The 25,477-nt window shown below is 48.1% G+C and overlaps 1 protein-coding gene, 2 long non-coding RNA genes, 1 other non-coding gene and 1 pseudogene across 4 annotated transcripts; 2 read left to right on the top strand and 3 right to left on the bottom strand.

Moving 5' to 3' along the window:
* Positions 1 to 1,821: 1,821 nt before the first annotated feature.
* LOC120651881 lies at positions 1,822 to 3,160 on the bottom strand. The gene is made up of 2 exons (XR_005666346.1): positions 2,992 to 3,160; positions 1,822 to 2,102 (listed from the first exon to the last, which is right to left on the bottom strand). It is a non-coding gene; the product is annotated as an uncharacterized LOC120651881 (long non-coding RNA).
* Positions 3,161 to 5,026: 1,866 nt separating this feature from the next.
* On the bottom strand, positions 5,027 to 6,132 carry LOC120651880. The gene is made up of 3 exons (XR_005666345.1): positions 5,960 to 6,132; positions 5,317 to 5,506; positions 5,027 to 5,150 (listed from the first exon to the last, which is right to left on the bottom strand). It is a non-coding gene; the product is annotated as an uncharacterized LOC120651880 (long non-coding RNA).
* An 8,596-nt stretch (positions 6,133 to 14,728) lies between these two features.
* Positions 14,729 to 18,395, top strand: LOC120648058 (annotated as a pseudogene).
* Positions 18,396 to 18,898: 503 nt separating this feature from the next.
* Positions 18,899 to 18,972, top strand: TRNAN-GUU. Its single transcript has one exon. It is a non-coding gene; the product is annotated as a tRNA-Asn (tRNA).
* A 444-nt stretch (positions 18,973 to 19,416) lies between these two features.
* LOC120651879 (bZIP transcription factor 29-like) lies at positions 19,417 to 22,097 on the bottom strand. Its single transcript, XM_039929523.1, has 4 exons — positions 21,193 to 22,097; positions 20,885 to 21,017; positions 20,696 to 20,780; positions 19,417 to 19,899 (listed from the first exon to the last, which is right to left on the bottom strand). Exons 1-4 carry the CDS (start codon positions 21,921 to 21,923, stop codon positions 19,691 to 19,693), a joined length of 1,158 nt encoding a protein of 385 aa, XP_039785457.1. The 5' UTR covers positions 21,924 to 22,097; the 3' UTR covers positions 19,417 to 19,690.
* Positions 22,098 to 25,477: the final 3,380 nt, after the last annotated feature.

Here is a 25,477-nt window from a genome sequence, read left to right as displayed (position 1 = left end):
TTTTTTGTCTTGAGCTCTCGTGTAGAATGTATACCCATTGATTTCGTACCCTTGGTATTGCTGGACGGTGATTGGTGGTCCCCTAGCCAGCCATTGAAGTTCTTGATCAACTTTGTTGTTGCCCAATAATTTTCGTCTGAACCAGCCGTCAAAAGTTTTTATATGTTGGCGTGTAATCCAAGCAAGATTTTTCTGTGGATTTTCAGACTGTATAATATTTATGTGCTCATCAATATATGGAGCCACCTTGGATGAATTCTGAAGAACCGTGAAGTTTGCTTGGCTGAATTCACTACAAGGGATGTTCACATTATCTTTCTTTCCTAGTGTGTCATTTCCCTTTAGTCACCCCTCATGGTGTGACATGGGGAGCCCAATCGGATTGAGATCAGGAAGACAGTCAACGCAAAACTCAATGACCTCCTCTGTTCCATAGCCCTTAGCAATGCATCCTTCTGGGCGAGAACATTTACGCACGTACTTCTTCAATACTGCCATGAACCTCTCGAAAGGGAACATATTATGTAGAAAAATAGGACCCAGGATAGTTATTTCTGTCACAATATGAACTAGAAGGTGTGTCATAATATTGAAGAAGGAAGGTGGGAAGACCATCTCGAAGCTGACAAGACATTCGACAATGTCTTTCTGCAGCTTTATTAGATTATTTGGATTAATTGCTTTATGCAAAATTTCATTCATGAACGCACAAAGCTTTACAACTGCCAATCTCACATTTTCCGGTAGAACACCCCTCAGTATAACCGGAAGTAATTGTGTCATCAAAACGTGGCAGTCATATGACTTCAAGTTTTGGATTTTCTTCTCTTTCACATTTATTATGCCCTGTATATTTGAGGAGTACCAAGACGGGACCTTGATACTGTTCAAGCAATTGAACAAACTTTCCATCTCCTCTTTGCTCAGATTATAGCTGGCAGGTTTTAAATAGTGGTGTCCTTTGTCTCTCTTCTCGGGTTGCAAGCCTTGTCGTCCAGCTAGCATCCACATGTCGCGCCTTGCTTCCAAAGTGTCTTTTGACTTACCATACACTCCCAGAAAAACCTAGTAGGTTGACGCAAAGATTCTTCGACGGATGCATCACATCAATTGCATTGCGAACCTGTAAGACTTGCCAATAAGGTAGGTTCCACAATATAGACTTCTTCTTCCATATTGGAACATGTCCCTAGTCATCCTTCGGAACAGGTTGGCTACTGGGACCCTTTCCAAATACTACCTTCACATCCTTGATCATCGAGAACACACGCTTTCCATTACGGAACAGAGGCTTAGGACGAGTTTCGGGCTCTCCTTTGAAATGCTTCCCTTCGGTTCTTAGGGGGTGATCGGTAGGAAGGAATCGGCGATGGCCCATGTATACGCACTTCTTACAGTGTTTCAAATAAATGCTATCGGTTTCATCATAACAGTGGGTGCAGGCCATGTATCCCATGTTCGACTGTCCTGAAAGTTTTGCAAGTGCAGGCCAATCATTGATGCATATCAGCCTGCAAAGGGTGCGGAGCGGAGCGCCCCTGTTGCTGCCCCTCTACCCGTTAGAGTGAAAAGCGGACTATGGATCGACCCGCACCTCAGATTCAAAGAACCACACTGACCCGCGGTGCACCAGGGGTCGAACCACTCCGCACTGCATGCATCGAACCCCTCCACCATGCATGCATGCTCGCTGGGCAATGACACAGAGCAGCCACAAATACCTCCAAAGCATATGCGCAGTGCATGCATCGAACCCCTCCACCATGCATGCATGCTCGCTGGGCAATGACGCAGAGCAGCCACAAATACCTCCAAAGCACATGCCAGCCTCAAGAAAAATCCTTATTGCAAATCAAAATACCTCCAAAGCAATAACATTCAGACATGGATTACAAAGTACAAACGGAGCTCAAAGTCTCACTAGTCAAATACATCATTACATTACTGAGTTCAAGCTTTCAACACACCACATATTGTTTCAGTAAATGATCAAAACGGATGATAGGCACCACATGGATCTGAATATTTGTTTGATAAACATCATCGATCTCAGCCTGTCACTATTACCGTAAGCATCAATCATTTTGTATCCTGGATGAATCCTGCAAAATGAATCTGTTTCATGTAAAAAAAATGCTTGAGGTAAAAAAAATGCAGAGTATAAATGCACTGAATTGCAATTATGCAGAGTATTTCTAAGCTGCTCTTCGACTCCAGATGCAAGACACGAGCACACACACGCGCCAACTGACTGAACCTACTACGACACCTAGAACACGGCCACACCGCCGTTCTAGCCTGACACGAACTCAGTCAGGACCCATTCCTTTAGCTTTTGAGTCTGCTGGCTTGGATGCAGAACACCGTGCCTCTATAAAATTTAGGCCACATTCTGCGCTCCAGTAGTTCGTAGAGAGTTTCAGAATGAACCAATAACTATTTCTAACAACAGCAAGCTGGATGGCCAAAATTTAAATGAGACATATAGATCTCATGGCAAGGCTGTTTCAAGTTCTTTGCTACCTTTTGAGCAGCAGCATCTGAAAATACAGAGAATGGAATCTGCAGCACATTTGGAAGGATACTTGCTAACACACGAAATGCATCAGAAAAAGATAGATGCTATCTTAGAAACTTAAGATGCTATCTTGAGCTGGTTCTGTTCTTACTGTTATCAGCTGATTCTGTTCTTGAGAGCAATCACAAGCAAATTTGCAGGCTGTACTAGCTAGGGACCAGTAGACATCCCAGATAAACAAAAACAGCAGCTTAATTTTCTTTTACCAGAAGCTCAAACCAGTACCTACAGATTTTTGCTATGAAACAGATATGCTGAACTACTAGTTTCTTGCAGGTAATCTTAATGCAAAGGAGATAGAATAGAATATAACATAAGTATCAATTAGATAACTGATTCCAGGTAAAACAAACATGATCAGCACAAAGCCCAAACCAGTAGCTACATTTTTAAAGAAGTAATGCACAGCTTACCTTATTGCAGTTCAGTTACCATCTCGCCCATTATGAAGTCATTGATGGATGCCATAGAAAACTCTGTTGATTTACCTTCTGCCCGGTACCAGTCCTGGGTGCAAATCAGAGCTTCTACAGCCTCAGGAGTCAAGCTGCTATGGAAGTCACTAATTATTCTTTCATTAGTGCTAAAAGCATATTCTGCAGCTACAGAAGAAGCTGGGATGACTAGCAGATCCCTTGCTATGCAGGCTAGAATTGGATACTTGGTTGAATTACCCATCCACCACTATAAAATGTCAAATTCTTGAGAACGTGGTATTGGGTTCTCCTCCAAATACCTATCAAGCTCCGTGGTCATCTGGGATTGAAGATCACTACTAAGCTGTCGATCCCAAACAGCCCATGGATCATTCCTTGTTCAGCTGCATTGGACTCCTTTCCTTGAGAAGAATATGATTGAAACAACTGACGGACTAGACTCTCAACCCTTTCAAATCTTTGCTTGGCTTTCTTTGGAAATGATTCCTTGAAAAGGAAGTCAATGAATTTTAGCTTAAACCTAGGATTAAACACAACAGGTACACAGAGCACTATATATGACTTATTCCAGTATTTGTTGAATTTTGACCTCATTGCTTCTAACACTGTGACAATTTCAGCAATTTTACCTGAGTACTCTTGTTGCAAAGCTAACTTGATCTTCCACATCAGATGGAAATAGAGATTGGAGGTGGGATATTTGGTACCAGATATGACATCTGTTGCATCCTTAAAGACCTTCAGCAGCCTATAGAGAACCTCAGCCTTCTCCCATTCCTCTTCGGATGGAGCATATGTGTACTTTTGATCCTCACTTTTTAACTTCTCAAAAGCAACTTTGTACTTCAGAGCTGTTTTCAGCATCAACAGCGTTGAGTTCCATCTTGTGGTAATGTCAAGACTAGGCTTCTTCTTGCATGTAATCCCTTCTGCTACAATTATTTCCTTGAACATTTGTTTATGTGATTGTGAAGAACAAATATACTTTACACTTTCACGAATGTTTTCAACAACAGATTCCACAACTTTGAGTCCATCCTTGACAATGAGATTGATGACATGCCCCGCACGCTGGTGGTGAAGCAACTTCCCTTCTGGTGGTATCAATTTCTTGTCCACCAGATTATGCTTCAACAAGTCCATCATTGTACCATTTGCTGAAGCATTGTCAAGTGTTATTGCAAATAATTTAACTTCTATTGACCAATCTTGAATGTAGTTTTGAATATTGTTCAGAAGCTCATTTCCAGTGTGGGGTGTTTTCACATCGATAAACTTGATTATCCTTTTTTGCAACCTCCAGTCCATATCAATGAAGTGACAAGTTACAACAATGTACCCAAGTGTTTGGTTGCTTGTCCACATATCCGTAGTCAACGAGAACCTACATCCTGCATCTTTCAATGTTTCTTTGAGTGCAACCTTCTTCTCATGAAATGCTTTGATGCAACCATTCCTAGCTATAGTTCGGCATGGCACTTTGAACAATGGGTTGAGACTTGCCACAAAATTTCTAAATCCATCATATTCTGTAAAGATGAAGGAAATCTCATGTAATGATATCATCCGCATAAGCTGACTCCGTGATACATCTGGGTCATAGCTCCAATCCTTCAAACTGCTGCCACAAGGAGACCTCAATGTAGAACTCAAGTCTTGCACTATTCTAAGAGCCCTGCTCCGTTTCTTACATCTTCTCAAGTGGGCTAGAAGAGAACTTGTGCCTGCACCACGTTTGGCAGCCATCAGAGTATCACAATGTTTGCACCTTCCTTGCACAACCACCCCATCTTCAATTATTGGTTCAAATTCTTTCCAGCAAGCGGATCTGAAATTTTTTGTTGCCCTATCAATTGCTGCTTGGATTGATGGATTGATCCGCTCAGACTGGCCATGGCTATTGTCAGCCTCAACCTCACACATGTCAATATGTTCATCAAAACCTATCAATAAAAGACACAACATGTTCATATCTATCAAAAATGAATAAATAGATATAGCCAGCAACTTGTATATAAATAAATAGCTCATACTCACCAACAGATGTTGTAGGTGAAATGACAGGCTCTGGGGACCCCCCACAGTATGCTGTCGCGAGATCAGGACTCCCACGATTGAATGGTAGTCCGGAGAACCTTTTGGAAGAAAAAGTTTTTTTTGTTAGTGCAATAAAGAACTGAAAATTTAAACATATAATGCAAATAGTGGGTCATAGTATACAGGGCAACCAAACATCAAGAAACTGCTATTGGAAAAAGACATATTTAGCATCTGAAGGAAAGTTTTGTGCAGATATCTCACCATGGATCACCATGCGATGGGAGAGGGGTGGGATCCAAGCTTTGAGCATTCTCCTTGTGGCGGCGAGGTGATGGACTCGGGACTGAATGGTTCGGAGGCAATACCAATGGCAATGAAGGTCCGGCCATCAAGCTTCGCCCTTGCTGACGATGGGATCCAAGACCAAGAGCTGGGGGCGATGACTCCATCGCTGAGGTGCAGGACAACAATTCGATGCAAATTAGAGGTTAGATATGCCAGAACTAGGTGATGTGAATTCGAAACCATTTACAAGGATTAATATCTCAATAACATTGTAGGGATATGAGAGGTCAAAAGAAAGGAGAAGATAGGAATGTGTAGACATTCCATTATTCATATGCAATGAATTATTCTCATTTTAGAATAAGGTCATGTCTGTCTGAACTGGAAGCTCAGTCAAGTATACATAATCTGACCACTACCATGCACACATGTTGATATAGGTCAATGCAATCACTTTCTGGTGTGTGATAAATATTGTCATCCTATTATAGGACATCAATTGATTGAGATATGAATAACGCGGTAATGGATAGCCTCTAGCTCACTAATACTGGTTGGATTAGATTGGATTGGACGAGCAAGCAAGTAACTAATTCAGGGGGGTGGAGGCCGAACTGACCTTGCGGAGGCGTACTCGTAGAGCTTGTCGGCGGGGGAGAAGATGAGGAGCACGACCTCGGCGTCGCAGAGCAGCGAGACCTCGAAGGCCTTCTTGAAGATCCCCGTGCGATGCTTGGAGAAGCGCACCTGCCGAGAGGAAGGTGGAACGATGCTGCCACGAGGAAGGAGGCTGGTGGCCGGCGGCCGGCAGGGTGCCGCTGCTGTGAGGAAGGAGGGCGGCGGCCGGCGGGGCGGCGCTCCCGCGAGGGAAGGGACGGCGTGGTCGGGTCGACCCGAGGGTCGATTGGGGTCAATCGGATCGATACCCTAACGCCCCTCTTTTGTTCAAGGCTGCACCGCTTCGGCCCGTGGGCTAAAATCAGGAGCGGATCGACTCCAAAAGAGGGTCGAACCGGACCGCTTGCAGGCTGAGATGCATACAAAAAGCAAAGCTCGGAGGTTGAAAGACTCCTGTTTATACTCATCCCACACATGTACGCCTTCTTCTTTCCAGAGCAGTAAGAGATCATCCATCAAGGATTGCAGGAACACATCAATATCGTTGCCAGGTTCTTTTGGCCCTTCTATAAGCACCGGCATCATGATGAACTTACGCTTCAGGCACAACCAAGGAGGAAGGTTGAACATACATAGGATCACGGGCCATGTACTATGAGAGCTGCCAAACTCACTGTACGGATTCATTCCATCCACACTTAGAGCAAATCTTGTATTTCTTGGGTCGTTGTCAAATTGAGCATACTCTCTGTTAAGGTTTCTCCACTAGGACCCATCTGCTGGGTGTCTGATCATGTGATCCTTCTTACGGTCTTCTTTGTGCCTACGCATCAACTTAGCATTATCCTTGTTTTTGAAGAAAGCGCTTCAGACGTGGTATAATAGGGAAGTACCACACTAACTTTGTGGGAACTCTCTTCTTTACCAGCTGCCCATCAACATCACCTGAATCATCTCGCCTGATCTTATACCGCAATGCGCTGCAAACAGGACAAGCTTCCAAGTTCTCGTATTCGCCGCGATATAGGATGCAGTCGTTAGGACATGCATGAATCTTCTGCACGTCCAATCCAAGAGGGCAAACCATCTTTTTAGCTTTGTATGTTGTTGACGGCAGTTCATTACCCTCAGGAAGCATGTCCTTTACAATCTTTAATAGCTCACCAAATCCCTTATCGGTGACATTATTAGTTGCCTTCCATTTCAGCATCTCTAGCGTGGTACCCAACTTTTTCTGCTCCAGTTTGCAACTAGGGAACAATGGCCTTTTGTGATCCTCCAACATCTTCTCGAACTTTAATGCCTCCTTCACAGTCTCACTATCTTTCTATGCATCAAGCAACGCCTGACCTAGCTCGTTAGGTGGCTCCTCTTGTGCTACATTTGCTTCACCCTCGTCCATTGGTTCATCTTGAAAGCCACCTGCTTCATGAACCCATGCCCAATCTGGAAGATTGTTATCACCATTATCATCTTCTTCATTATCTTCCATCATGACTCCAACTTCGCCGTGCTTGGTCCAAAGGCTATAGTTACTCATGAAACCATTCAAGGCCAGGTGATTCCATAGAGTATCTCTTTTCCGGAATTCCTTTTTATTTTCGCAAACACTGCATGGACAACACATTAAACCCTTTGGCGACCTATTTGCCATTGCCGCCTTGAGAAAAGAATCTAAACCCTGAATCCACGCCGAGGTGCTCTGGCTTCCGTGCATCCATTGCCAGTCCATCTGTAATTAATTATTGTATAAAAACAACAATCAATTCTACATATCTTAAATTGGCATAATTGTCGCTAAAAGAACGTACACAAATAAATGTCTCAACATCCAACACAAATTATCCAAAGAAACTAGAATATACAAACTATCGGCGAAACTTATTTCTTGTGGAACTTATGTACAAATTAAAAAAATCATGCTCATTATCCCTAAAAATAGGTTACTATGAAGTAATTCAAAAAAATGTAAATGTGTCATAGGCCACCTATCTAGTAAACTTAAACTAAATAGTAAAATAAATTGGCACAATAACATATACACATGTCACCATGAAATAATTCGAAAAAATCATTCTAAATGTGTGACAGTCAAACTATATAGTAATCCTTCTCTAAAAAGCAATAAATCAATTCTACCTTGCTCAAATTAATGAAATTGATAAATCATGCTCATTTTTCTTCATCCTTAAAATCCTTAAAATTTTGCATAATAACAAATACACATGTCCCCGTGAAATAATTCACAAAAATTACTCTAAATGTGTCATAGTCAAACTATCTAGTAAACCTTCTCTAAAAAGTAACAAATCGATTCTATTTTGCTTAAATTAATGAACAAATCGAAAAATTATGCTCATTTTTCCTCAACCTTTGTTGACGCTCCTTAGAGCCCCAATTTACGTACCGCAAGCGCACGGATCGTGTAGCTTTTCCCTTAGAGTATTCCCCCAAGGTTTATCAATCCACAGAACCAAAGATACAAGAAATAATCTACTAACATAGAGAATCCTTTGTGTTGAGATGGTGTAAAACGAATCTAATCTACTAAAAGCGGCAAACACCGAAGGTAGCAAGAGAATGTTAGAGATAACCAATCTAGATCACCTAGATCATGCACATGTTGTAGTTCAAAGCTAGATGTAGTGAAGCAAGATAGATGTGAATCTCAATGAAAAGCATCTTTAAACCAAAATCTCCAATCCAATCCTTTGATAACCCGTCTACTAAAGCAATGCCCTGTCACGACGCCCCCTTTTGGACTAAGCTACCCCGAAGCATGATAAACAAGTCGAACCCCTTTGGTAGTTCTGCCATGAACCTCTAGCCACCACGACTACAAGATCATGCTAAGCGATCTATCTCGATAATAGATCTAGGATGAAGCAAACCCAAAGAAAATAATGAAATCGAAAGAGAGAACATAGTCGCTAAAGATTCGGAATCACAAGTAACTTCACCATGAATTATTGTACATCACAAGATCACAACCGGGGCCCAACCTTGATCTTGATGATCCTAGCTCTAGAACTCCGACGTGGTCTTCCTTGCAAGGTTCCCACGTCGGCTAGGGAAGCCCCTAGACAACTAGCACGACCCTCGGCTCTTCGAAAGGTGTTTCTCTATCTTCTCTGCTCCTTGGCGTCGTCTCCCGAATGACTTGATGCATGAGCCTCGGGGAGGGGACTCTTCCATTATTTCCACTAGTTCTCCATCTTGATCATCTTGAGCGTCCCCATTCTCCAAAGCGCGTTGGAGAGGATCCCTGAAAGAAACAATGAAGCAAATGCTCTCTACCCCTTCGTTATCAAGAGGTAGAGGTGAAGCACGAGACGGTTTTGAATGAAATTTGAAAGTGTGCTTCTCTCCATCTAGATCAAAAGTGGCAATTCCTTTTCCAACATCTAGAATAGCAATTACTAATTTGAGAAAGGGTTTTCCAAGGATTATGCTTTTATGTTCATCATCACTAGCATTAATCACAAAAAAGTCGGTAGGAATATCTTTATCCGCTATAGCAACATTTAGATTTCTAATCACTTCTAGCGGTTTGATTAATCTACCATCTCCCATGATCAATATAATGATTGTAGCATCTAGATTCAGTATTTCATTAAAAAGCACAACATAAACCTTGGAACTCATCACACTAACATGGGCGCCAACGTCACATAGAACATTGCAATATTTTACTCCGTTTATCATGCAATCAACACGAGGTGTGGGTGATGGATTACCTTCGCCTTGATTGCTTCCAATTGCATATACTTGGGCTATGTGCGCGTAGGGTGATGATTCCGATTTCACTCCCATGATCCTTTTGACCTCCAGCACTTCGTCCAAGTCAATCTCTTCCTCTTTTTCTTCAAAAAGTTTCTGAATAATATCACCGGCCGATTCCTTGCCAAATGTATATCCCATGTGATTATCCGGCGGAAAGTCTTCCGCTATCACCTTCGCCATTCCTCGTTGATTTGGATGCGGTCTTGCTTTGTCGAACAATCTTCGGAAGTCAATTGGTATCCAATCCATTTGCTCGAATTCCCTTAGCGATTTGGCGGTGCCCAAGGTTCTTCCTTTCTTTTCCGGGTCATCTTTCGTTGCACTCCGAATTGATGCTTCTTCATCGTGGTTTGTCTCTATGACTTTCCCATGCTTCGGTTGTTCTTCCCTCACTTCCGATGTCTCTTTTCTGAAAATTCCAGCAAGCACATGCACTTGAGATTCTTCCTCGGGGCTTGCCGAACATCGTTTTTCCCAATCTCTTCGCATGGCTGCACCCTTGCTTATTTTTTGTAGGAGTTGGGCGGCTTCCGTGAGTGTTTTCTCTATGAGATCTCCTCCTGCACACATTTGAACAAATTGCATGCACTCGGGGTTAGGAAAAAATAAAAGGTATGCAAGAGTACATCACCGGAAAATCCAAGCTTCGGTCCTTGTTCAATCAATCCATTGAATCTATCCCATGCTTGATCTATCCCTTCTTTTTCTCCTTGAACGAAGTTGATCACTTGCTTCCGAATATGTTGAACCTTGCTTAACGGAAAGAACCGCTCGCAAAATTTCTTCATCAAGTCATCCCAATTTCCTTTTACCTCGAAGGATGCAAGTGCAAACCATCTTCTCGCTTCTTCCGCAAGTGAGTATGGGAAGAGATTCCATCTAAACCAAGCTAGCGGAACTCCGTCTTGTTGTACCGTGTTGCATAGCATTGTGAACCACTTGATATGTCTATATGGGTTGTCCGTCTCATCTCCTCTAAAGGGGTTTGCCGCCGCCATCTTGATGATTTGAGGCTTGACCTCGTACTCGGTGGCTCGCAACACCGAATCTGATTTTTGCATGTCGAAGTCCTCCGATCGCGGGCCTGCATAATCCCTTAGTGATTTTTCTCCTTCCTCCATGTGTTGAATGAGAAGGGCCATCTAGACAATCAAAACAAAAACAAAAACAAAAAATTTCTAGGGAAAAGGTTAGGTGTTAGTAACCAATAAAATTAATACAAAGTTAAACGTAGCAAAATCGCTTGTTCCCCGGCAACGGCGCCAGAAAAGCTTGTTGCCGCTCCTTAGAGCCCCAATTTACGTACCGCAAGCGCACAGATCGTGTAGCTTTTTCCTTAGAGTATTCCCCCAAGGTTTATCAATCCACGGAACAAGCGTTCTACTATGCTTAACTAAGCACTAATGATGTTGGTAAAAGATCCATATTGAGAGATTGAGTGTGAAATAGATCTAATCTAACCAATCTAATCTAATCTAGACTAGTGAGCAATGATAGGTATTTGCACAAGATATGAAGAGCATTTGTCTATAGGGTCTAGGATCACTAGAGATGTAATCGCCGAGCAACAAAGAATGGATCTAATCTACCAAAGGTGTGTTCCAAGATCAAAACCTTTCCCTCCCGCATACTGTCACTACACGAGGATAATCGGTAACAAACAACAAGAACACGATAGTTGATGTAATCTATGTAAACCATGCAAGAGCAAAGCAAACCCAAAGCCAAGTCGCGACCTATTAAGCATCAAAGCATCATTAACAAGAATCATGATAGATCAATCTCATAAAGGATTCGGCAATTACAACTCAAGATCTCCTTACAACCCCATGAACAAACGAGGACTTTACCCCATGAAGCTTGGCGAAGCGTAGTCGATTATGGTGACGAAATCTCCGGCAAGGGATGGATCCCTTGCTGTCCTCCAACTTGCAGCGGCGCCGAGGGACGATGAGGCCTCCGGTGTCGCCTTTCTCTTGTGTCTAACTCGAATGGATCTCTCGAAATCATCTCTGGATGCTCTCTCTTTCTTGACCCTGCGTCAAAACATCTCCGAAAATGTCCAATTTCCTACCGAAATGCAACATGCTCCAAAATTCAAGACAAAATCGAAAACGGTCAAGTTCGGGTGCCAAGTGGCAGGTTAGTACATGAATCATCTCGAAGAAATTACCAAAACCACTCCTAATTATATAATAAAATGGGTACTTAAGGAGCGCCAACAACCTTAAAATCACTATTTTCTTTATCTAGAAATTATAAAACAAAGAATAAGCACCGTGAAAGAAGAGTGGAAGAAGGTACTAACCTTTGGTGCAATTGGATGGATGAAATCCTCACAAATTTTGGTGAAAATGGGCAGCACCTCCCCTGTAACACGCTATGAGAGAGAGAAGGAGCTCGGCCAAATGAATTGATCGGGCTGGGGAAAAAGGAGTGTTTGGTATATACGGGGCAAGTTAGTGCCGGCTGGTGGTTTTAGCCGGCACTAAGTGTTGACGTTTAGTGCCGGCTAGAACCACCAACCGGCACTAATTTGCCCGTGCCAAGTTAGTGCCGGCTGGGCTCCCCAGCCGGCACTAACATGTCTTCTGATCGTTGTGGCTGCGGTGCTGACCGTTGGGGGATGGCACGTTAGTGCCGGCTGGGGTGTCTAGCCGGCACTAACGTGTCCGCCGGGTACTGTTCAGGCACGTTAGTGCCGGCTCCTAGTTGACCGGCACTAACGTGCTGGTACCAATGTGGCTTTCTCCAGCAGTGGCGGTTGATTTTTTTTAGACTAAGTGGGACCCAGTAGGACCCATATTATTTCCGTTGAAGGCTTTTGCCATTGTGGAGGACTATTGTTATTGTCAATTGCAGCGGGTCCCACTTGTAAATGCCATCCGAACCACATGCATTGGGCTTGCCCTAGTGACGGAAGTGCTGGCGCAATTGGGTTGTTCGGAAGGAACATAGAAGCCTACAGCGCGCTCGCTGGCAGCTTGTTGTCTGCGTAGGGAGAAGGAATTGCTGGCCTTTTGCTTTGAAGGTGCGGAGGTGGCTGTTGGTATTGCGGATGCTGGGAAGTTGGATCGGCTTGAGGTTCCCACAGCGGCGATCGTTGCCGGCGGCGAGTTCTGGTCCAGGAGTGGGGGTGCTCGGGGCACGGCGCCGGCTGATGGGCTTCTCGGCGTGGCCTCTTCTACTGCGGCTCGTTTTCAAAACGTTCATGTGTTGGGGCTCCCTCTGTTCTGCAGGAAGGTGGCGGGGTGCTTGGGGCCCGGCGACGGAGATTTTTGGAGTTTTCGGCCAGCAAAGGGTCCAGGGACCTACATGTAATTTTTTTTCTTGAAGCCCATTGTGTAAGTTTGGTGGGACAGTTGTCCTATGTATCCTTGTATGGCGTATCTGTAGTTGTACTGGTCTATGTACGTCTTCCTTAACTTGAATTTAAGGAAGACGTACACCAGACTTTGAGTTCTTGGATTTTGAGTTCGAAGACTCTGTTCTTGGATTTTGAGTTCTCATGTCATTTTGTTGAAAATGTGTAACATTACTTGTTTCAATTGCAACGACAATGCCAATGCGCACGTGCTACTTGATTCTATTACAATGATTACATGCCAGTGCGCGCATGCTTAACCCGTCCGGGTCATTTCATTAAGTTGGAGCTGTCAATATATACTCAATTACCTGAGTTTGAAAAAAAAATCCCACAAAGAGTGCAATTATAGAGATTGGATCTGAATTACCTGCCTAATTAAATGGTCAGATTTGAATTGCATGTCAAAACTAATCATATGTGGTAAACAATTGAGGGCATAAAAGTTTTTTCACGCAACCACTAATCTGTCTGGAAAAAATTAGAATTGCACTCTTCATGGGACAGAGGGAGTAGTCTTTATCGAACACTTGCAGAGTATAATTTTAACATTTTTTGAGGATTTCACCAAAACAACCACTGCTTAGAGCTCAAACATTTTTCATGCTGAGTTTTATTATTCTTTGCAAAAAAAATCACTTCAACGTGATGCGTAGGTCTAATCCATGCTCTCTCTCTCTCTCTCTCTCGCAAGGAAGCACTAGGATAAACTTCACTCGAGTAGCTTGGGCTGTTGCAGCTCTACATCAACGAAAACATGCCGAACCGGCTGAGTGTCTGCTCTAAGTGATATATGAGATGATATTTCATAAAAGAAAATCCCAATCGTAGCATTTCTTTACGTGCCCATGGATGGGAGTTGCTTGCCTTCATCGATCGGCAAGAAATCGTCAAAGTTTGTTGGACAAATAAACAACATATTCTTCACGACGACTGCATGCACGTACTACACGGCTTACGACTGAAACGAGCAGGCGTAGATCGAGATGGCTAACGCAGGTCACAGGGGCACTCCAATAATGCGCCGCGTCATGCATGATCTGTTGTCGGAGAAAAGAAATTGGAAGCGAGCAATGCCCTTCAGAATAAAGAACGCATGCCTTTGAGGCGGCGAAGAGCGTCTTCCTTGGTCAGAGGAAGAACACCAGTTTCTGCAGGCTGCTACTTTTCTCAGGACGAAAAGGTGTGGCTGCTATCTGATTATTAGCTGATGACCATGCTGACGGCACCAATCAACACCCCTGCATCACCTGAACTCCCGAACAAAAAGGCATGCACCGGCCGCCGGGAACGTTCCCAACTTCCCATCAAGATGGCCAGTCAGGGCACTGATATAGCTAGTATTCCAATCATTCACAAATTAGTGGCCAATTTGGGAAGGTTCCCATGAAGACGGCCACTTGGGAACTTGGGATACGCATACAGTTTAATCCATCACAGATTATTATTAAAGGCCCCAGATCACATCCACACCCTGACAGTACTATTACGCTCACAGTAGAACCAAAACCACAACCTGAATCCCCAAACAAGCACACACCGCTACGCCCTGCATACATCTTCGTCGATCCTGTCTGCAGCTGCACGCCCCCAAAGTCCGAACGCAAGAGCGAGCTGCGGCCAATGGCGGGAGACGGCGAGCTAAGCTGCTGGGGCTGTGGACCAGCCCGTTCGTCATCAGGACGCGCCTCGCGCTCAACCTCAAGGGCCTGCGCTACGAGTACGTCGAGGAGGACGTCCGGAACAAGAGCCCGCTCCTCCTCGCCTCCAACCCCGTGCACAAGAAGGTGCCCGTGCTCATCCACGGCGGCAAGCCGGTCGCCGAGTCGCAGGTCATCGTGCACTACGTCGACGAGGCCTTCCCCGGCGGCCCTTCGCTCCTCCCCGCCGACCCCTACGACCGTGCCACCGCCCGCTTCTGGGCCGCGTACGTGGACGGCAAGGTACCTTTGGCGATGCAAATGCATCGCGCCTTGCAATGCAAATTCACCTCCATTTGATCCACCCACCATTGCAACCGCAAATCAATAACATCGATGCATAGGTTGGGTCCGCATGGCGCACGATGCTGTTCGCCGGCGAGATGGACGAGAAGATGCGCGGCGCGACGCAGGCCGTCGCGGCGCTGGAGACGCTGGAGGGCAGGGCGCGTTCCGGGACTGCTCCAGGGGGAAGCGCTACTTCGGCGGCGACAGCGCCGGTTACATGGACGTCGTGCTCGGCGGCTACCTGGGGTGGTTCGGCGTGTTCGAGAGGATGGTCGGCGTCAAGGTCCTGGATGCGGCCAGGACGCCGCTGCTGGCCGCGTGGGCGGAGCGGTTCGCCGCGGGCGACGCGGCCGAGGTTATCCTGCTACAGGATGTCGACAGGGTCCTCGCGTTCCTGAAGGCGTTCTTCGCTTAATTACTAGACGACGGCGTTCACCGTCGGTGTGCTTCATCTTGGTTGGCGTTGAACACCCACCAATCCACCATTTGGTTATTTGTTGCCTTTGCTGGGCTATTAATTATCGCGATAAATAAGATTACCTCAAATTGATCGGGTTTCAAATATGGCCTACTAAAATTCTTTGGTCTTGTAAAAGCTTTCTTCTCTTGAAATGTTGTAAATTAATGTAAAGACATCGACCTTTTTTCGATAATTTCTACACATTTGATTCAAATAAAAAGGTCACCTAATTTGCTGACGAGGCTCGGAAATCCTTTGGAATAACCTCTACGGTTGAACTACATGTGTCCAAGATTTACACATATACAAGTGCTTTCAACTGTTTTATTTAGAGCTGTGTGATGGTTGCGTGTAGGAATGAAAAAAATTAAATAGACTAAAATGTATTTGTGTATCACATTTTTTATCTTAAAAATGAAATCAAATACGATATAGCCAAAAAAGAATATGGCATTGATATTATAAGAAAAAAATCGCTCGAGAACGGATAATGTTTACGTAAGAAACCAAACATTAGCACAATACCAAACAAACAAACATGTATCGACTGATCAACATTTTTAAGTCCAATATTCATTATTAGACAAATGTAACCTAAGATATACATGCACATGACATATTTGATAAGTAGATCAAATTTTGGGGAACCAATACCATCAATAATCCCCTCAAACAATCATCTCTCCCGATAATATATGAAAGTGATATTGGAACATACCAATACCATTTTATTGGAAGATGTTTATTGGGGAACCGCTGGAGATGCTCTAAAATTGTGTTAGATGTTAATCGTGCAACAGTGTGCAAGTGTGATTTATGGGTTATTTGGGGCTAGGTATCTTTGGAACAAATTAGATCAAATGGCCATTATTACCATCAATAATTCAATGTCGAAACTGACGTCAGATGTTTTTTTCTTTTCTGATAGGAATGTTCTAAAATTATCTTCTTTTCCAGCATATTTGGTGCACAGTGCATAGAGGAACCAAAAGGAGTCTCTATTTAGTTATGATTCGTAAATAAAAAAATCATAGAACATATTAAAGCCTGTCGCTCGGTTAGTAACGGAAATGGTCAAATGGAGGTGACTCTTAAACATTTTATGGTGTGTGAAGGTCGTAGGTTACCTACTCCAAATAATGGCATGTTTGGAACGTAGGATTTAGCCAGGCGCTTTTAACATTTAGTTCAAGATTGTACTAAATCCTATGGATATGGATCCTAAAAGGTAAAAACACTAATCCATTTCTTGTTACTTTTTGAAAGAAGAGGTCCCTCATCATAAATGAAGGATGCGTTTGAGACAATAAGCTAAACAGAAAGGATGAACCATTTGCGCACTAGTGCATCACTAATATTTATTCAGTGCTAACGAGTAGCAAAATGCTAATTGGTGGCATAAACTGCTGTTGCCTGTAGCAAAGGAAAGGCAGGCGTGGTGTGGAGAGCATCTTGGTCAACGAAAGGGCGTCAAAGGCTCAAAGCCATGGTGGCTGCTGCTACTACTTTTCTTAGGACGAACAAGGTGTCGTTGTTCCTACTGACGACCATGCTGACGGCATTCTCGATCGACACCATACCTGACCGAAGATACTCTGCTCGGAGCAGAGCAGAACATGCCTGTCAAGACGGCCAGGTACATGTCTCAGTCGGGACACACTCCCGGGTCGCAACTCACAAACGAAGCTTCCCTTGTGGCGCCACGCAAATGGCAGCAGCCAGCATCTCACGTCTATAAAAGGCCCAATGGCCTGACACCCTTTCAGACAGATCAGAGTAGCACACCACGACCTCCAAGGCTAGAGGCCCAAGCCCCAGCGTTCCATCTCCTCACACACAGACTCGCAGGCTAAGCTAGAGCAGGCAGCAATGGCGGGCGGCGGCGACCTGAAGGTGCTGGGCGTGTGGACGAGCCCGTTCGTGATCCGCGTCCGCATCGTGCTGAACCTGAAGGGCCTGGCGTACGAGTACGCCGAGGAGGACCTCGGCAACAAGAGCGCGCTCCTCCTCGGGTCCAACCCGGTGAACAAGACCGTCCCCGTGCTCCTCCACGGCGGCCGCCCCGTGAACGAGTCCCAGGTCATCATCCAGTACATCGACGAGGTCTGGGCTGGGTCCGGCCCCGCCGTGCTGCCGCGCGACCCCTATGAGCGCGCGGTGGCGCGGTTCTGGGCGGCCTACGTCGACGACAAGGTGGGGTCCGCGTGGACGGGGATGCTGTTCCGGTGCCGCAACGAGGAGGAGAGGGCGGCAGCGGTGGCGCGCGCCGACGAGGCGCTCCGGACGCTGGAGGGCGCGCTCGGGGAGTGCTCCGGGGGGGAGAAGCCCTTCTTCGGCGGCGACGGCATCGAGCTAGTCGACGTCGTGCTTGGCGGCTACCTCGGGTGGTTCGCGGCCATCGACAGGATCATCGGGCGCAAGCTGATCGACCCGGCCAGGACGCCGCTGCTTGCCGCGTGGGAGCAGCGGTTCCGCGCCGCCGACGCGGCCAGGGGCGTCGTGCCGGACGACGTCGACAAGGTGCTCGCGTTCCTGCAGACCCTGCTCGCCATTGGATCGAATAAGTGAGCTCGGCCCGTCGTCTGTCGTCAGTCCGGGGACAGTCGGTTCCTGCACCTTTTTTTTTTTGGCTCAATATAAATAAATTGTATGTGCTCGACGAATGCACAACAGTACTTTTGTTGTAACAAGGGCTGCAGTATGTCTATGCTGCTCGTAGCTTGCATGTTTTTTCTCTCTCAGTAAATAGCATCTTTATTGCTCAATAAACTGTGTTCTAAACAAACGTACAACAGTACTAGTGTTGTAACAAACGATGTTTATGTTGCTTGTGTTTTTTTTTTGTTCCCCCTCGAGTGAGTGCTGAAGTCCTCAGTTCACAAATCTAGTGCGCAACAACCGCAAAGAATCCATGCGGGCGTGGGCTTGGAGCCTTTAGTGACGGAAGTGCTGGCGCAATCGGGTCGTCCGGAAGGAACATCGAAGCGCACAGCGCCGTGGCGCCGAATTTCCAAACCTTGACAATAAAGCCCTGGGCGGCTGGGCCCTGCTGTCCACAACGGGGACACGCCGTGATTCGAGCAGATCAGGTTCTCCAGATTGCCTAGTTCCTATACTTGCTACAGTCACGCACGCCTGATCCCGTCACATTCAAACCACGAATCGCTCTCATCAGCGAACACTGGCCAGTGGGCACGTTCAGTGTAATAAGTACGTCAAACATTATAAAGGGAGGCACGCATCCGGCCGCGCAGTCCAAAGAAAAGTGAACGACGGAAATTTTCATGGCGTTTGAAACGTAGTAAGAACTGCTAAATAGAATTAGAATTAAATGCTAACACCAACGCTGGAATAGCTCAGTTGGTTAGAGCGTGTGGCTGTTAACCACAAGGTCGGAGGTTCAAGCCCTCCTTCTAGCGTTTTTTTTTAATTTTTTATTCCTTCCTTTCTTTGGTTATTAATTCTGTATAAAAAATCCATAAATCTCAAATCAAAAAAATTAACTTCTTAATATATTTTTTGTGAAATTTAGTTTTTTTATATTAATGCGAAGTTTAGTTGGAACTAAGCTCACACAAATCATGAAACAGTCATTTCGGCCGTTGGGCCTTTCCTCGTGAGCAACTAAATTGAACTTTCTGCACCAAAACAGGCCCATAAAGAACTTACCGAGCAAGTTGGGCTAGGCCATCCATCCAAGCCCAGGGCCCGCTTACCTCAATCAACAAGACAACAACGCCCACCAGTCTACAATTTTTCAGTCAACGAGGAGAGGCGGCCACGAAGTAGCAGTACTTCGCGAAGTTTTAAGAAAAAAATGGTCGGATTTCTACAATGCAACAGGTGAGTAATTCTCAAACGAATTCAGAAGTGAAGCTGCTACAAAAGAATTTCAATTCATTACAGTAACTCCAACAACAATCATGGTTCTGCAAGAACGAAAACATTCAGAAACGTACGGGGTCCTTGCCCTGACAGACACAGTATAAACTAGTAGTACACTAGTATAACAGGATCACTTTTCCAAACAAATGGGTTAGGAAGCGTAAATTTCGTATCACCTAAGGTACTAAACATTTTTCCCCGTAGAGGTAGAGCAGATCAGCGCATGTAGACGCATGTCCTTCTGAACCGTCTTCATTTCGGGTCATGGTTCCTGGGCGCGCCGTTCTGCTCGCGCTGCTCCAGCTGGTAGAACGGGATCTGCTCGCCCTGCTGCCTGTGCAGCTCCACCATCTGGTTCTGGCAACGGAGCTGCTGCATCTGCTGGGGCATGTTGCCGGACGAGGTGCTGGTGTCTCCGAGCTTCAGGCGCTGGACTTCAGTCGTCAGTGCCTCGTTCAGCGCTGTTCATTCAGTTAGATAAACAGGTATGGTCGTCAGAACAAACTGGTTAGATTTCTTCTTCAGAAAAAAGGTGTTTACTCGCAGCGCATGACGCACATGTTGTGCTACTATGCTACACTGTTGGCATACATGAGCTGGTTGATTGATGCTCCTGCAACTGTGGACTTCTTTAATTATTAACAAGAAAGCGAGATTAAGAAAGCATAAACAAGCATTGCTGTTGACAGTCTTAGAAGATACTAATTGCGGCACTTGTGTGTTATCTAAAGACGGCCGGCCTCTTGGGACAGGGGTAGTGCCCACCGGCACCGCGACACGAACTAGGCAATGCGGTGTCGGGTTTTGCATCAACAAACCACTTGGGTGTTTTGATTGATACGAGAATCCAAAACGGGGCGACGTCGCCAATGCCTGACGGAGTCGCCGCGCCACTTGATCATTTGTTTTTCGGGTACATTCTGATCGTTTCATCCGACATGCTGGCGACTAACAGCATCAGAGAACAGCGATGGTTGGATTAAAAGAGAGGGGGGGGGGGGGGGGGGCTAGCCAAATTCTGTGAGGAGAACTGGTGGCGTATCGGCGCAACATGACAACGACTAACTGCCGTTGCGCGTGGCGCCAGATGCCAACGCGGCGATCACGTCCAGCACCACGCCCGTGTGTGAACATATTGGGAATTCAGAACAAGCAGCAAATGGACACTGAACTAAAAGTCTGAACATGCAGTTAACTCTGGATTCCGGTCGACAGTTAGTATTACTATCAATCAAAGAGGGCGGGATCGTTTCTCACCGTCGCGCAGCTGCGCCTGCTGCTCCATGGCCTGCAGCCGGAACTTGAGCTCGTTGTTCTGGGTGGCGAGCCCCGCCGAGTCGCGCTGCCCGCGAAAAGAGAACGGAGTTGAGACGACTAAAGGTCATGGATTCTTTTTGAAACCGAGCAAGAACGCTGTCTGAAAACGCTGTAGGAATGTGCTCAAACCTGCAGTAGAGTGAGCTGCGCGGATAGGGTCGTGGCCTCCGTCTGCAGGATCTGCACCTTCTGCTCCAGCTCGGCGATGTACCGCATCCGCCGCTCCTTGGACCGCGCCGCAGACTGCCTGTTGGCGAGCACCCTGCAGCGCGCGCGAACAACAAGAACGATGAATTTGATGAGTTACATTGTGAATTTGTGATCAACTTATTTTGCATTTGTGGCAAGAGTATATGGAAGGATCCGGCGGTAATGTGAGGATCCGGGCTTTTATGGTAGGGGATAGTAGTAATTTGGGTGTTTGGAACGGAGGCTACCTCTTGACGCGCTTGGGGTCGGCGAGCGCCATCTCGGCGAGCTTCTCGTCGGCCATAATCCGCTTCATCTCGGCGGGGGTGAACTCGCCGCCGCCGAACTCGAGGCTGAATCTGCCGGGCTCCCCATTGGTGGAGAAGCTGAGCTTCCCCATGAGGCTGTCCATGGACAGGCTCCTCGCGTGCCGCGCCGGCGGCGGCAGCGCGGGCTCGCCGGCGGCATTCCTCTTCTTCCTGCCGGCGTCGGCCCAGAGAAGGAACTGGCTGTCTCCGCCGCCGCCGCCGTAGTCCTCGGACTCGTTCTCGCTGCTGTCGGCGCCGTTGGTGCGCATGCCGCTGCTCCCGCGGCTGTCCCCGTCGGAGTTGTTGTTGAGCCCGTCCATGCTCTCCATGCTCATGTACGCATTGAGCAGGTCTTCGCCCGCGGCGGCGCCGCCGGCGAGGCCCCAGCCGCCGGCCTCCGCCTTGGGCGTCGGCGACGGCGGCGGCAGCGGCTGGAAGTAGCCGAACGCGACGTCGCTGCGGGACCGGCGGTGCGCCCTGCGCGCCTGCGCCGAGGAGCCGTCGTCCACGCACGCGCCGGCGTGGTGCAGGGAGTGGGAGCCGGGCGCGGAGGGCGGGGGCGTCGGCGGCAGCCCCGGCCGCTGCTTCTGGTGCGGCGGCGGCGGAGGCGGCATCGGCGCCTGGACGTGGTGGTGGTTTGCCGCCAGCCCGTTCCCGTTCGCGGTGCTCATGCTGGCCTGTGGGCTGTGGCGGCCGCCGCCGACCCGACCGTGTGGCGAGCGAGGTGGCTCGTGAGGATGCGGTGGCTGTGGCGGTGCTGCCCGATCGGGGTTTGTGTCGCGCGGTGCTTGTACGCGGTTTGAAGGGTGGTATTTAATTGCTGGCCGCCGAGCGCTGGAGGGGAAGATAGAGGGTGAGCCTTTTGGCAGCGTGGCGTGGGGGTTGAGTTCAGAGCCCCCCCCCCCCCCCCCCCCCATGTCTTTCCGGGAATCCGCCGGGCGCCGGCAGCCGCAGCATCATCTTCGGTCTGCTCGCCCGGGGAGGAAACGTGCCGCTTGACTGGATCGCACGCCCATCATCAGAGGATGTTCATTAGGCAAGTGCTTCGTTGCGAGCTGCCGTCTCAGGGGCCAAAAGGTAAAAACCTGAGCTTGATGGTAATGCGAGACTGTAGCGATCCTGCACAGGGAAGCCCACGGTGACATGTCGGAAAGAAAGACCAGCCATGTTTGCCATCATTGCAGTGCTACTATGCCATGTAGGCTCTGTTTAGATGCCTAAATTTTTAGGTGTAAAATATTATAGTATTTTTGTTTGTATTTTATAATTATTATCCCGTCATGAGTTAATTAGGCTCAAAATATTCGTCTCGCAAATTATAGACAAATTGTGTAATTAATTATTTTATTTAGCTATATTTAATATTTTATGCATGCGTTGAAACATTCGATGTGATGGGGAATTTTGTAAAATTTTGAAAGCAACTAAAAGTCCGTAGTATATTTTTGCAACGGCCGGCGCGCCGGAGTCGTTGACTGGGATAGTACACTGTTGAGCGGTGGGCGTCTCTGACGAGCCTTGCTTCTGAACCTCTGAAGCGCCGGCGGGATCTGATCGACCACTTGGGCATTAATATGCTGAGACAAGCTAGCTTTCAACCACCAGGACTCCCACTGGGGACAGGGATTGCTGTCTCTCGCTCGTAAGCTGTTCGTGCTCCTTTCCCCTGTGTGTGTTACTACCAAGTGCTGCTCCTCGGGGAAAACTGAATGAGCCTAAGGCCTCCTCCAATGGTCCAATTCATTGCACAACACGGATTGCATCCTGTTCCCGCTTAGTCGGCTAGCATGCCAGTCTCAGTATTCTCCGAGTCTCTTGAGCGACAGGTCACGTGCCGTCGGTGCTCTAAGCTTTGCTCCATTATTATTATTATTATTATTATTATTATTATTATTATTATTATTATTATTATTATTATTATTATTATTATTATTATTATTATTATTATTATTATTATTAAGCGATTAGCACGCCGCCGGAAATACAAGCATCCGGCATTGGACGGCTGTGACTAAAAGGAGCCCGGCTACAAAAGCCAAGCCAAACAGCAGGCAGGTAGCAACGGGAATCTGTACCCAGAAGGCCAGAATGCCTCCTTGCTCCGGCAGTTCGGCCACCATTCAGGCATTCACACCGTGCGCAGCATACCCCTACCGTGCAAGCCACATGCAGCGGATCAGGAGCCGCCGGGAAACGGAGCGACGCAGGATTCTGGGCAGCTCAGGTACGGAGCACAGGTACTCTTCCATCGTTGGAAAAGGCAGGGCCGCCACCGGGAGAAAAGGGCGCCTTTGGCCTTTGGGAAACCGTGTGGAGCCCATGCACGCGGGGGACGGGCGCGGACACAGGCAGCACTCTGTCCGCGCGCTCTCGATGCACAATGATGCCGTGCGACTGGAGTAGCTTACAAGACCCTAACCGGAGCTTAATTCTTGGCATGAACACGTAGCGACCTGGTGGCCTCGTGACGCTGGGAGAGCCTGGGACAGGAGCCCAAGCGGATCAGCAGCTGGGCTGGGTACGATCCGAAAAGTCTCGTGACGTGACGGCGATGGATACCGGCCCGGGCCGGCGCGGACCGGGACAAACCGAGGCCCCTGCAGTCCTGCACATGCTGCCATGCCCCCCCCCCCCCCCCCCCCCCCCCCCGGAGCATCGTCCGCCCGGGCGCGTGCTTCGCCCCAGCTGGATCGCCACGGACAACGGGTCGGCGTGACGCGGCCTCGCCCCCGCCTCCGCCCCGCGAATGGTGGAGCGACCGATGCCGCCCAGGTCCCTTCGCAGCGAGCCCAAAGACTAAAATGAACCGCCGGCTCATAAACTTGGCAGCAGATGTTATTCGGGTTTACAAATTTCCAAAATTCACATCTGTATCCCCAACTTGCTAATTAGTTCACGTGATGTCCAAGTTACCGTTACCCTTCTTAAACTTCAACGTGTCAAACTGACTCGGTGTTGATGTGAACCTGACATGTGGGGCCCACATGTCGGATCCACCTCCGTCCTCCATCTCTCGCTTGGATCTCCCACCGTTGTTTGCTCAGGCCGGCGCTCGGCCGCTGCCGCCGTCCGTCGAGCTGCGGGCTCGCCCCCTGTGTGTGCATGTCCGCCACTGTCACCGTCGTTCGCTCGTGCCGCGGGCTCGGCCCCATCTACACAACACCATCGCGAGTCCAGACAGCACTCCAACGGGGCGGGGCCGCGATCGGAGTGCCCGGCGGCCCGGTGTAGGGACAGTGCACGGCGAGGAGGGCTGCGATTCGGTGGGAGAGGAGGATGGTCAGAGATAGGGGGTCGACGGTGGGGGGCAGAGCTTTGGTGGCGGCAGCGATGGCGAGGCGGGGACCTTCAGCCCCCAGCCAATAGGCCATGGATGGCGACGGGGAGGTGCTTGGGGTGCCGCGCAAGGGTGAGTGGAGGCGATTTGAAATCGATTGAAGGAGTGAGGCGAATTTCGTTATGCTCGACCGATTCTGCCTGAGGAGGAAGAAGGGAGGAAAAGGAAGAGGCAGAAAATTGGCGCCTCATCCGCCGCAACCTTGCCGCCGACGTGCGGCACCGCGCCCGTGCCGGCGAGGCCATGGCCGTGCGACTCGCTCGTCGCTAGTCTCCTCCACGCTCGAGCAGGAGATCTATGCGAGATATAGAGAAAGGAGGTGGATCTGACGTGTGGGCCCCACATGTCAGGTCCACGTCAACACCCAACCAATTTGACATGCCAGTGGTTTAACAAGTTTAACGTTAATTTGGACCTCACGTGAACTAATTAGCAAGTTTAGGGGTTTAGATGTGTATTTTAGAAATTTGTGGACCTGAATAACACGAACTGCTAAGCTCAGGGCTCGAGCCCAAAACAACAGGCAGGGCGCGCGACAGCGACGCGCGCGCGGGAGAGCGGTCTGACTCGCCGCCACAAATCAAGGCGGGCTCGCGCCAGATGACCAGACCAGACCGAGGCCGAGCCGTTGCGCGTCGTCCACTGCCCGCTGCGAACTGAGCTCCGCCATATGTTCGGCCGAGGGGGCGCGGGGCGCGCACGGAGTCACGTGGCGTTCGGCGCGCGAGCACCTCGAGTCCCCCGCCGGCCCAGCCGTCGAGCCCGTCCGCCCGCCCGTCGTCCCCGCCTCACATGGAGGACGGCGACCCGGCGTACGTGGAGGGGATGCACGGACGTGACCCGTGACGGGGACCTGGTGCCTCGATCGGCCTCCTGGCGCTTGCTCGC

This window comes from Panicum virgatum, chromosome 9K (assembly GCF_016808335.1).
Source record: "Panicum virgatum strain AP13 chromosome 9K, P.virgatum_v5, whole genome shotgun sequence".
In the NCBI taxonomy this organism is placed as follows: domain Eukaryota; kingdom Viridiplantae; phylum Streptophyta; class Magnoliopsida; order Poales; family Poaceae; genus Panicum; species Panicum virgatum.
This window is presented reverse-complemented; position numbering and strand designations above follow the sequence as displayed.

Excerpts from the sequence above, each read along its gene's own strand:
- LOC120651879 (XM_039929523.1), bottom strand. The coding sequence starts at position 21,923 with ATGAGCACCGCGAACGGGAACGGGCTGGCGGCAAACCACCACCACGTC. Across the intron at positions 21,018-21,192 it reads GACCCCAAGCGCGTCAAGAG|GGTGCTCGCCAACAGGCAGT; the intron begins GTAGCCTCCGTT and ends CGCGCGCTGCAG. Across the intron at positions 19,900-20,695 it reads GCAGGCGCAGCTGCGCGACG|CGCTGAACGAGGCACTGACG; the intron begins GTGAGAAACGAT and ends CTGAATGAACAG.